General features: G+C 40.5%; 1 protein-coding gene across 1 annotated transcript in view; it reads left to right on the plus strand.

Annotated features, from left to right (window-relative positions):
* The first annotated feature begins 465 nt into the window (after positions 1-465).
* The window catches only part of LOC149153492 (polyubiquitin-like), an 86,321-nt gene continuing 73,659 nt past the window's right edge, over positions 466-13,127 (plus strand). Inside the window, exon 1 of the mRNA XM_089445871.1 lies at positions 466-495. Coding sequence (XP_089301997.1) covers positions 481-495 — 15 coding nt within the window. The 5' untranslated portion in view covers positions 466-480. The remainder of the gene's footprint in view (positions 496-13,127) is intronic.

The raw sequence follows: 13,127 nt of genomic DNA on the forward strand, positions 1-13,127 counted from the left end.
CGTTCATTTAAAGCCCAATAACATTGGGATTTATTGGTTGCCAAGTAAAACCACCCATAGTGAACGTGGACGTGGACCGGGACCACCCAATGTCGGCGATACTGTGCATTGATACGGCTCACCCTTGACATTCTTTCTCATTTTGATTTCTTGGCTTTGGTGCGTTTTCTCCAGAGACGGCAGGGGCAACAACAGAGAGCGTCTGTAAATTTTGAGTTCAGGTAACTTTTGTTTAGTTTCGACTTCTTTCTCGTATTTTATGCAGTGGCGCTGCTCTTGTTTTATTTGTAGCAACATGTATTTTTTTTTCGAAGGTCAAAGCAGTGGTTTTTTTTCGTAATTGTGATTTATCTTCTGCATTTATTATTACGATTAAAATTTCCGTTATGTTAATTTCAGTTAGCATGTTCTTTGCTCAGGTTAGATTCATTCAACCATATGCCCATTAATCCTTATTCCGTTATGTTAATTTCAGTTAACATGTTCTTTCCTCAGGTCCATATGCCCATTAATCCATTTACTAATCACATTAGATATTATATAACAGTAACCTACGAAAGAACATAAATGATAGATACAGAAGACAAGGCAAGACATAAAGACACGAGAATATGGCTTAAGCCAGGGAAAAACCAATCACATTAGAAATTATATTACAAATTATATTACAGTAATTGATGAAAGAACATAAATGACAAATACAGAAAATAAGCCAAGATAGAAAGACATAAGAATATGAGCCTTATGGCTCAAGCGGAGGAAAGCCGAAGATGGAAAACCCTTGATCAAATTTTCAAATGTTCAGCAAAGAAAGAGAGAAAGAAAGAGTACAATGATATAAAATAAATTGCCAATATGAAGATCAGCTATCACTGCTCTTAGATCCATTCAATCCTGTAATCTAGGCAGCCTGTTCATAGAAGATAAATTGTATTACTTTAGATATCATTTTTTGGGATTCAACTGCGTTAAGTAAGTCATTCATGTATGACCATTTCCATGAGAGGTAGTCGTAACTGACTCATTTCTTATGATTTTTGAATAGTTCACTTAGCACTCATTGCATTGGGTGATGCTCACAGGGGGGAAGAAGTGGGATTGAAACTAGTGAAATGAATCACATAGCATCAATCATCACTTCCGGGGCTTGCACCCGGTAACCAGGACTTCCCAGGAGGTCACCCATCCCAGAACTCCTCTGGCTCAAGCGCGCTTAACTGTGGAGTTTTTCCCCACAATCAAGCCCACTTAGCTTGCTACCCCATTTGCAAAACCTTAGCAAGTATTGTGCCTCATGAACCATTCAAGTAGAGATCCCTTGACTCTTTTTGAATTTAAGTATGGGGGTTTACGCAGTGCATTATATTAGACGCAGTTGAATCCCAAAAAATGATATCTAATATAATGCACTGCGTAAACCCCCATACTTAAATTCAAAAAGAGTCAAGGGATCTCTACTTGAATGGTTCATGAGGCACAATACTTGCTAAGGTTTTGCAAATGGGGTAGCAAGCTAAGTGGGCTTGATTGTGGGGAAAAACTCCACAGTTAAGCGCGCTTGAGCCAGAGGAGTTCTGGGATGGGTGACCTCCTGGGAAGTCCTGGTTACCGGGTGCAAGCCCCGGAAGTGATGATTGATGCTATGTGATTCATTTCACTAGTTTCAATCCCACTTCTTCACCCCTGTGAGCATCACCCGATGCAATGAGTGATAAGTGAACTATTCAAAAATCATGAGAAATTAGTCAGTTACGACTACCTCTCATGGAAATGGTCATACATGAATGACTTACTTAACGCAGTTGAATCCCAAAAAATGATATCTAATATAATGCACTGCGTAAACCCCCATACTTAAATTCAAAAAGAGTCAAGGGATCTCTACTTGAATGGTTCATGAGGCACAATACTTGCTAAGGTTTTGCAAATGGGGTAGCAAGCTAAGTGGGCTTGATTGTGGGGAAAAACTCCACAGTTAAGCGCGCTTGAGCCAGAGGAGTTCTGGGATGGGTGACCTCCTGGGAAGTCCTGGTTACCGGGTGCAAGCCCCGGAAGTGATGATTGATGCTATGTGATTCATTTCACTAGTTTCAATCCCACTTCTTCACCCCTGTGAGCATCACCCGATGCAATGAGTGCTAAGTGAACTATTCAAAAATCATGAGAAATTAGTCAGTTACGACTACCTCTCATGGAAATGGTCATACATGAATGACTTACTTAACGCAGTTGAATCCCAAAAAATGATATCTAATATAATGCACTGCGTAAACCCCCATACTTAAATTCAAAAAGAGTCAAGGGATCTCTACTTGAATGGTTCATGAGGCACAATACTTGCTAAGGTTTTGCAAATGGGGTAGCAAGCTAAGTGGGCTTGATTGTGGGGAAAAACTCCACAGTTAAGCGCGCTTGAGCCAAAGGAGTTCTGGGATGGGTGACCTCCTGGGAAGTCCTGGTTATCGGGTGCAAGCCCCGGAAGTGATGATTGATGCTATGTGATTCATTTCACTAGTTTCAATCCCACTTCTTCACCCCTGTGAGCATCACCTGATGCAGTGAGTGCTAAGTGAACTATTCAAAAATCATGAGAAATTAGTCAGTTACGACTACCTCTCATGGAAATGGTCATACATGAATGACTTACTTAACGCAGTTGAATCCCAAAAAATGATATCTAATATAATGCACTGCGTAAACCCCCATACTTAAATTCAAAAAGAGTCAAGGGATCTCTACTTGAATGGTTCATGAGGCACAATACTTGCTAAGGTTTTGCAAATGGGGTAGCAAGCTAAGTGGGCTTGATTGTGGGGAAAAACTCCACAGTTAAGCGCGCTTGAGCCAGAGGAGTTCTGGGATGGGTGACCTCCTGGGAAGTCCTGGTTACCGGGTGCAAGCCCCGGAAGTGATGATTGATGCTATGTGATTCATTTCACTAGTTTCAATCCCACTTCTTCACCCCTGTGAGGATCACCCGATGCAATGAGTGCTAAGTGAACTATTCAAAAATCATGAGAAATTAGTCAGTTACGACTACCTCTCATGGAAATGGTCATACATGAATGACTTACTTAACGCAGTTGAATCCCAAAAAATGATATCTAATATAATGCACTGCGTAAACCCCCATACTTAAAATCGTATTACTGTAGAAGATCGGTCTGGTTAGGGCAACAACAGTCCACTGCTTTATAAGTTGACTGATCCAAAAATCCTCCTTTCTACTGCGGCCTTCCTTATTTCGCATGATGCTCCCTTTCACTGGCTCAAGAAGTTGGTGTATGACCACATTAAGGACACCGTTGATATTATCTCTGTGATTCTGGATTAGGGCTTCTGAAAGCATGCTGCTCCAGCTCTTGAATATCTGCAAACAGTGCGGCTTTTTCTTCGTACGAGGGCTCTATTATTTGTAGTAGTCCTAGCCTCTTTTTAAGTTCCACGTCATCCTCAACAAGCACCCGAATACTATCATATAAGGTCAGCGGCTTTCTGTTGTATTTCAGCTTCTTGGGCAAGTGATTCAAAGCCTGCGGTCAAGCTGTGAGAGTTTCTTCTAGCTGCGGCCAAACTACATGAAGAAGTCCGATACGAAACAAGTCACAACTTATATATAAGATTGTCCTTAACCATAGCGAAGCACCGCATCCAAACTCAGACCTGTTATGACAAAGCCCTAACCAAAACAGTCCCAACCATAACCAGAATTTATCCTTCTTAATCTTCACTTGCACAGAGATATATTTTTCTTTTGATTGATGTGTCCCAAATAAGAGAATGCTCCTCTATATATACCAGCATAGATCCATCTTAAATACAGATCTAACATGAGCCGAGGGGATCCAATTTCTTCACATGTAAATTTTTTTATGAGCTGACATTATTTAAATGTTTTGTATAGTTATTTAATTTTTTAATTTTTAGATTTTTCATAATTTTTATTTTGGCGGACATGAGCAAAATTTCAATTCAATTTTGATGACGGAAGAACAACGTTACATATCATACCGGGCTGTAGAATGAGCCTCTCGGCTCAACAATTCGGTGGAGTTGAGGGGACGTGACTTTTGATCTTCTTACGCTGACATATAGTTGAGGCCGACCTAAATAATTTACATGAGAAAAACATAAATTCAAAATTCCACTTTTACTTATCCAAATTTGACAATCTTTAGATTGATTTTGGTCCTGTTGAAAAGAGGAATTCAATGCCACAATTATCTTCCCCAAAGGATTTGTTCAAAGTGGAATTTGTCCCTAGTTGCCATTTTTAACACTCCCTCTCAACTAGGGAGAATTCCACCTGACAAACCATCAATCATTGTCACTGATCATCATGCCATCCTGTCATCATGAACCATTTTTGTATCTTTGCTCTGCTGAACATTGATGTAATAATGAGGAAGAATTAATCGAGAGTGAGTCACAAGACCTTACCACTCTCCCCTGACAAAAGTCAGTCCAAAAGTAAAACCTCAATCAGATTTGATCCCAGATCAAGTTGAAGAACACCATGCATCCTATTCATAGGGAGTATGGCAGTGTCTGATGCGTCCATCGGTAGTGCTATGGTCCCTAACCACTTTTCCCAAGTAATTGGCCAGATGAGAGTTACTTCCCATGTGTCCTAGACTATATGGGTAGGATGATACTAAACCAATCACAGGGAAAGAATGTATCACATCCTGCTTACAACCACGTGTAGGGAAAGGATGAACCACATCTTACAATTACAATCACATGTAGGGAAAGGACAAACCACATCCTACAATCACAATCACACGTAGGGAAAGGACGAACCACATCCTACAATCACAATCACATGTAGGGAAAGGACGAACAACATACTACAATCACACATCACAATCATATGTAGGGAATGGACGAACCACATCCTACATATGCAAATCACCACAAGGCACAACAATCAATCGTAGGAAGGATCCTACACGTGGGGAAAGGATGAACCACGTCCCACCGACATGTCAACCAATAACCGTAGGGAATGAGAATCCTACATGTGGGGAAAGGATGAACCACGTCCCATTGACATGTCAACAGATGCCCATATGCATCTGTCACTGGGGTAGCCGCAGGAGAAGGTGAACCACTCATCCTGCTCATATGCCATAGGAGAAGGTGAACCACTCATCCTATGCATATATCATCAACAATAGGGGAAGGTGAACCACTCACCCTACATACATGTGTCTGCAATCGTAGGGGAAGGTGAACCACTCACCCTACACACATGTCAACCACCATGGGGTATCACAGGGGAAGGTGAACCACTCACCCTGTACACAACACACCAATAGGGGAAGGTGAACCATTCACCCTATGGTTGCTCATAGCTCAATAAGTACCCCAAGCCCAGGAGCTCCTAGAGCTCAATCTTCAACCAAGGATACCCTCATATAGGGAATAGTGCCAAGCTGTTTTTCTGAATGTCAAGACTAGATTGATGAGAACAACAAACTTATCGATTCCAGGCTTCTACTTGAAGAATTATCAAAATAATAGAGATCTGCTTATTTAATCAATAATGATGAGTCTTAGTGGTTCTTCAATATATATAAAAAAAATCTTTCCTTGACTTCCACCCTTTCTTTAAAGGAAGATATCAATTTTCTCTCATATGAGAGGATTTCAACAAACCTCATATCTCCCTCTGAACATCACAAAAGGTATGCTTGCTCGGAGCATATTCATTAAGCTATCTGTACCCTGATATTTATCCTTAGGACTGAACACCAAAGTCAGCCAACCATGCTGTCTCTTAGGTAACAAGGATATCATCTTTAGAGTCATCATGACATGGTTATCTTTCTTGAAATAATCTATAGCTCCCTCTAAAGCCTAACGTTAGATGGTCATTTCTTTGATGAGCTTGCTAAGTGATCTCAGCCACGTGCATGGACTTACTCAATCTATTGTAAGGATGATCTTGACTCGTGACTTTTCTCTGCCTTCTGAATTTCATCATCTTCCTTTGAATTGAGGAAGTATAACATCAACTACTGCTAGATTCAAATCATCTGCTGCCAGAACCTTTCCTAACCAGGATATTCCTCCAAAGGCTAGTCTTATAACTACTTCAATACTTCATCAAGAGTCCTTTATGCAAAATGCCAAGGACAATGTGCAAGAATAGATCTGACCTTAAATACGTCAGTCTGTCGTATCTTGTTCACAGTTTCGATTGTGAACAAGATCCATTGTTAATGCTTCTCTCATTGATGACCTGCCATGTTTGATGTTAGAGTTTCTGAATATAATTGCTGCAAATGGATAGAAGTGCTGAACTGAAATAAAGTAACTGTGCTATCCAACACACCACTGTGAGACCGTCTGCTACAGTGATGCTAATACCACAGTGATACCAAATGAAGTAGAATAACCAAATCATGAGAACGATATACATAGAACAGTGAGTGGAGGGTCGAACCTTCTATTTCCAGGAATTTCAAACTGTCTTAAATTACAGATGGAGAATGAAACCACCTGTAAATGAGCTTAATGAAACCCTTAAAAGAATGAAGCAAACTTCTAGTCCATAAATTGATTTGGAGATATATATGGTAGGCCCATTTACAATGATTACTACAAACCCCTTCAAATGCATCATGATCTTTAGACAAAGAAACTCTTACAACTGAATTTTGATACCCCAACTACACACATACCTTTGCTGCTGCTTCAGTTTTCAATATTTTGACTGAGTAGATTTTTGTACCTTTACAGTGTTGCAAAAACACTCTTACTGACAAATGTTGCTATAGAAGAATTATAACAGTGAAACCTCCTTAAATGATGAAAGCCTGTCTCACTTCAAATCCTTACTGCATAACTATGAAGTACTGATGACAACAAATGCCCAGAAGTATGCCACAGTAGAGTGCATTGATTATGTCCCTTACTGCTTGATACTGCTAAAGATTAAGCAAGAAGAGGGCTTAAAAAAATATCTATATTGGTTTGTTGCAAAGGTTGTCTGCTTCAAGTATATGTTACTTTTAGTTGCATACATGTTCAATGATATGCTTTATACTAATGCAACAGCACAGATTTAGAACTAGAATTTTCGTACGATTATTCATAATTGTAAACATACCTCTGTCTATTCAATATGCTGCCCTAGAGTCATCTTGGTCTTGCTGCTACAGTCTACCTCTGTCAGAATCTTGACAAAGATGACTTATTTAAACTTTCATGCTCACGTAGATCTAAAGGTAATAGCCAATCAACTTGCGAGTTGCAGGATGGTATAATGAATCAGTTCTCTCTCAAGGAGGCCACAGAGTTATGTTAATGACAAGGTTGTCATGCTTCAGTCAGCGAGCAAGTTCAATATGCCACAGGGTTCAGATATGAGCCTTCCAAATAATAATAACCAAGTCTGCATAGTTACTGCAACTTTCACCAACAGGAATATACTATAATTTCACCGCAACAATGATCTTCAAGGAGGCCGAGAGATTGTGTAAAATGACCATCGAGTGCCCAGTGTTGACTAATCGAACCTTCCTGTGCTCAGATTATCGATAACCTTGTTTTAGGGATACCTTCAACATAACCATAATCTGTCTCTTGAGATTAATATGATCCTTCTTTAACTTCTCTTACGCAATCCCTTGGCCTTATTCCTGCAGCAAGTCAGATGATTCGATCCTTCAAGCAAGGCATCATAGTGACTTGAACCTATCGCAGAAAATTTCTATCTTCAAAGCGAAATATCCTTCCAAAACCAGAGGCACTGATAGAGAGGATAGGTGCTGAACAGTTTATACTAATCAATGATCATGGTGATCATGTTCAGAATTTGATGGAGGAATTTTAGATTCCGGGACCCTTCTGAAATATGTTTTGGTCTAGGATTTGGTACTCTTGATCGATGTCTAGGATTGTAACTTCTTAGGAAAGAATCTCAGCTTCAAAAGTAATGATAGAATGAATGCAAGCCTATGCCTGTTATCTGAAGTATTCCAGATATCTTAGATGGATATCTCCCGCACTTGATCAGTCCTCTAGAGATGAGAATAATACTTCAAACAGAGATCTGTAGAGGATTGACCTTACCTCCAAGGATCACAGAAAATATCTTTCCATAAGCTTACGATGATGATACAGTCTTAAGCTTGCTGGGTAGCACTGTTATAAAGTACAAGAAATACCTTGATGTCTTCCAACTTTTGCCCGTGATAGTTGAATATCTTTAGGATTGGTGCCCATGTTTACTGATTAGGGCTTGAAGAAGGCCTTAAGAAATAACCCAAATTGGAACTCTGACTTGATTTATGACAGAGAGCTGGAGGTATCAATGAATTTTTTAGTGATTGCAATCTCTTTAAGCTTGGGCTTGTCCTCACCTGAGCTCTGATACCATGTTAATTTCCAGTTAACATGTTCTTTGCTTAGGTTAGATATTTCATTCAACCATATGCTCATTAATCCATTTACCAATCACATTAGACATTATATAACAATAACTGATGAAAGACCATAAATGATAGATGTAGAAGACAAGCCAAGACAAAAAGACACGAGAATATGGCTCAAGCCAGGGAAAAACCCCAAGATGGGGAAAACCCTTGATCAAATCTTCTTATTATTATCACCAAATGTTCAACAGAGAAAGAGAGAGAGTACAATGATATAAAATAACTTGCCAATATGAAGATCAGGCATCACTGCTCTTAGATCCATTTAATCCTGTAATCTGGGCAGTCTGTTCATAGAGGGCAAATCATATTGCTGTAGAAGATCGGTCTGGTTAGGGCAACAACAATCCACTGCTCTCTAAGTTGACTGATCCAAAAATCCTCCTTTCTACTGCGGCCTTCTTTATTTCACATGATGCTCCCTTTCGCTGGCTTAAGGAGTTGGTGTATGACCACATTAAGGTCACCGTTGATATTATCTCTGTGGTTCTGGATTAGGGCTTCTGAAGCATGCTGCTTCAGCCCTTGAGTAGACAAACAGTGCGGCCTTTTTCTTCTTACAAGGGCTCTATTATTTGTAGTAGTCCTAGCCTCTTTTTAAGTTTCCACGTCATCCTCAACAAGCACCCGAATACTATCATATAAGGTCAGCGACTTTCTGTTGTATTTCAGCTTCCTGGGCAAGTGATTCAAGGCCTGTGGTCAAGCTGTGAGAATATCTTCTAGCTGCGGCCAAACTACAGGAAGAAGTCCCATACGAAACAAGTCACAACCTATATATAAGATTGTCCTTAACCATAGTGAAGCATTGCTTCCAAACTCAGACCTATTTTTTTTTCCCACGGAAAAATCGTAATCTTTCATTAGATTGTGAAAAATTACATATAGTAGATGCTTATCAGCATATGCCTCATTTGCTTTTCATCTTATCTAGGCATCTGTCTCAAAAATTTCCAGGATATTTCCTGAATTGTCTGTTGAAAACAAATTACAAGTACACCACGCAGGGTGACTACCTGATAAATTTTGAAAAAGAGAAATATCTGTGTTTTTTACAATATGTACACCACGCAGGGCGACATCTTTAAAAGTTCTGCAAATATAATTCAAAACAAATAAACAGAGTAATAGTCCTGTGCTATTATGCAGCAAAAATTAGGGCTGTCCCACCCTATGATAATCCTAGTCTATGTAAGGTCTGTGGTAAAATTGGTACTGATTCGTGCCCCTTTGCTCCTGTATTATCCACTGACCTCTGGGGAGTAACGTGGCCTCCTTGGAAAGCCTGTCAGCGCTGTCATTATTACTCCCTGTAAATATGGCGACATGTGATAGAGTTAAACTGGGATCTGAAAATGTTAACTTCATCCAATATGTTTCTGAGTGTGTGTGAGTGGCATGAGGTAACATTATTAAACCAATTTATGGTGATTTTTGAGTCCCCAAAGATCTGTAAATTTATGCAATCATGACTTAATGCAAAGTGCAGTAAATGACGAAGGGAGATTAATTCAGCATAGTTGTTTGTCCCTTCTCCAAGTCCCATCTTTACTCTAAAATGGTGCTGATCAGTGAGATGCAATATAAATCCTCCCCCACATCCATGTTCTTGGGCCGCACCATCAAAGAAAGCCCAAGGAGTGGAATGATTGATAGGTTCAGGTGCAAGTGGTCTTCGTGGCCTGGGCTGAGTGAATTCGGGGAGCTCTTGATATGTAGAAATAATTTTAGCAATGATGATTTGCCACCTGACTGTTCGGTCTTCAAAAATGATTCTGTTCCTGGCTAGCCAGATGGACCAGCAAATGATCAAGGGGAGGCAGAGCAGATTGGAACCCGAATGAGATCTGTACCAGGATTTCCAGGCTTGTACGATGTTGTCTCCTTCCTAGCTGCCATTATAATGAATCACAGGTGTAATGGATCTCCAAATATTTACCAAAGTTTCGCATTTTATGAAGAGATGATCAATAGTTTCAGATGCTTGTTTGCAGAGGACACACCAGTGTGGTCCATGAATGGCTTTGCGGGTTAGTGCATCCCCTGTGGGGACTTTGTCACTGAGAACCAATGGGTTAAAACTCCGACTCCGACTCTGACTTGGTCGAGGGTCGGCTCCAACTCCCACTCCGACTCGGTATCAACTCGGCCGGCTCGATTTCAATGACTCGGTCGTTGTAAAAAATACATTAAATATTTATTTTTTATAAAAACACATAATTTTAAAGATTTTCATTCATCGGCAAAATCACATAATCAATCATTTGTCGACGCGTTTCGAACCAACCAGTGTGGTTCATCGTCAGGACAAGTTGAAGAACTAATCAGGTTTAGCTTGATTAAATAGGGTATGTAGAGACTCCAACGGCTATAATAATAATAAAATTATGGGTTTTTGCAATATAGCCGTTGGAGTCTCTGCATACCCTATTTAATCAAGCTAAACCTGATTAGTCTTCAACTTGTCCTGACGATGAACCACACTGGTTGGTTCGAAACGCGTCGACAAATGATTGATTATGTGATTTTGCCGAAGATTATCTAATCAATGTTATGGATCACAGAAGTCTAAATTCCTTAATTTTCATTCATGTTTCCAAACACAACATCAGAATATAGATAGAAGACAACATATGATCAAAGTAGGCTCATGAATATATCCATTATATCAAAATGGCACCCAGTGCACTGTCCAATACATACACGATGATGATATAGAGATCAAAACAAAAACACATAACCAAGGAGGCTATAAATGGCCTCTACAACAAAAGTCTGTGACTAGTACTACTGGCTATGCTAGAGTTGCCAACATCATCTGGCTCAGTGTTACTTGGGAGCGGGAGCAAAAGGGGGGAGCGAGAGTGAAAACGGGAGTGGGAGCGACATTTTCAGAAGCTCTCGGTTTGGGAGCGAATCCTGGAGGAGTTCGACAACCAATGTCACTAACATCAAGGTTCATAAAGGGATTGGTGCTCTTGATTAAATACGAGTTCCATACCCTAATACATGACAAAAGTCAATGCAAACATTGCAATCCCCCAATCTTGAAATCCTGAAAAACTGATAAGTCTGCTGGATTTTGAATGAAATCTAAAATTCTACTTTTTCCATATGAAATCCAACGAGGCGGGAACCACTCTCAAACATCCTGAGTCATTTCATGGTAATGTTAAAAATTCAAGTAAAAGGATGAAAATGAAGATTAAGGAGAATGTCACTTAGCATATCAATACTAGGAGAGGGGAATGGACCCCAAAGACCAAAAAACCAATTAATAAAACCATTTGGAGTCCCCCACACTCAGAAAAAACATAAAAAAAAAAATTGTGTTTTTGGGGGTTCACCGGTCGCTTTCCTTGACCCGGCCGGGTTGATACGGACTCCGCTGAGTCGACTGAGTTAATATTGAGCCGGTCGAGTCATGCAATGACTCGGCCGGCTCGGTATTAACTCGGCCCGCCAAACCGGTTCAACCACTGAGTTGAAATTTTTTTGGGCCGACTCGGACCAACTCGGCCAAGTCGGTTCCGAGCCGGCCGGGTTTAAAAACAATGCTAAGAACGCACCAAACTTGGTTCTCGGTGGCGAATTTAATTTCCATATGCCTTGCCACCAGTCATTGAGATGCTCCGACTTTCTGTTGTTTATCAGACCTAGGTATCCAGCCTTTGGGGAATAGATTCCGTTGTCTGCGAGGCACCACATTAATTCGTCGGGCCCTTCTTTATTCTCATGTGGGATTCCCTTACATGTAGTCATGCCACAACTGATGCCAATGTAGCGGGATATTGAGATCATCTGCAGATTTCCAAGCCTGCCCAAATAGAGTCGTGTTATTGTGATCAACAATATGCGCAATGACCCTGATGTCTCTTTGATTCAGGTGAAGTATAAGCTCTCTTGGAAGCTGGAAGCATCCCCCTCCCCCTATCCAGGGATCTAATCCAATGCGCGCTTTGGTTCCATCATTTATGCGCCAGGCTAGATGAGATCGGACAATCGGAAGAGCATTTATCAGGGCTTTCCAAACCGATGAAGTACCTGTAGATTGCCATCGAGGCATCCTGACCCAGTCCATCACTTGAAGAGGCCATATATATTTATGATATGTTATTGAGGTCCAAAGGTTTTGATTGGAAAGGAGAGTCCAACCCATTTTAGCAGCCAGTGCTTGTGCAAAAAGTGGTAAATCTTTTAATCCCCATCCCCCCCACTTTTTGGGTAATGCAATCTTATTCCAATTGACCCAGGCAAAAATTTTCTTATCTTGGTGCCCGTTCCAAAGATATCTGCTGCAAATTTGTTGGAGACGAGCAAGGATACTTCTGGGTATCCAAGCTAGGGCCATCCAGAAGACCGGGGTAGCCTCCAGGACTGATTTAATTAGCACTAGCCTCCCTGCTCGGGATAAAAAATGATGGCTCCAGTTCATTAATCTTTTCTCTAGTTTGATGACCAACCAGATCCAATCAGCGATTTTCTGACTCAGGGGTTTGATCCAGAACCTGAGATATTTGAAGCCCTGATCAAGTGGAGTAATGTGGAAGGGAAAATGATGCTGGGCAAACCTGGATTCATGGATGGAAGTGTGAGCAAGAGTGATGGTGGATTTTCCTTGATTTGCCAACATGCTAGTTGCCCGACAGAAAAGTAAGAGTATATTGCTGAAAGAAGTAGAGT

The sequence above is a fragment of the Pinus tabuliformis genome, chromosome 9 (genome assembly GCF_031772625.1).
Source record: "Pinus tabuliformis cultivar Carrire ecotype Pingquan chromosome 9, CPIR1, whole genome shotgun sequence".
Taxonomy (NCBI): Eukaryota; Viridiplantae; Streptophyta; class Pinopsida; order Pinales; family Pinaceae; genus Pinus; species Pinus tabuliformis.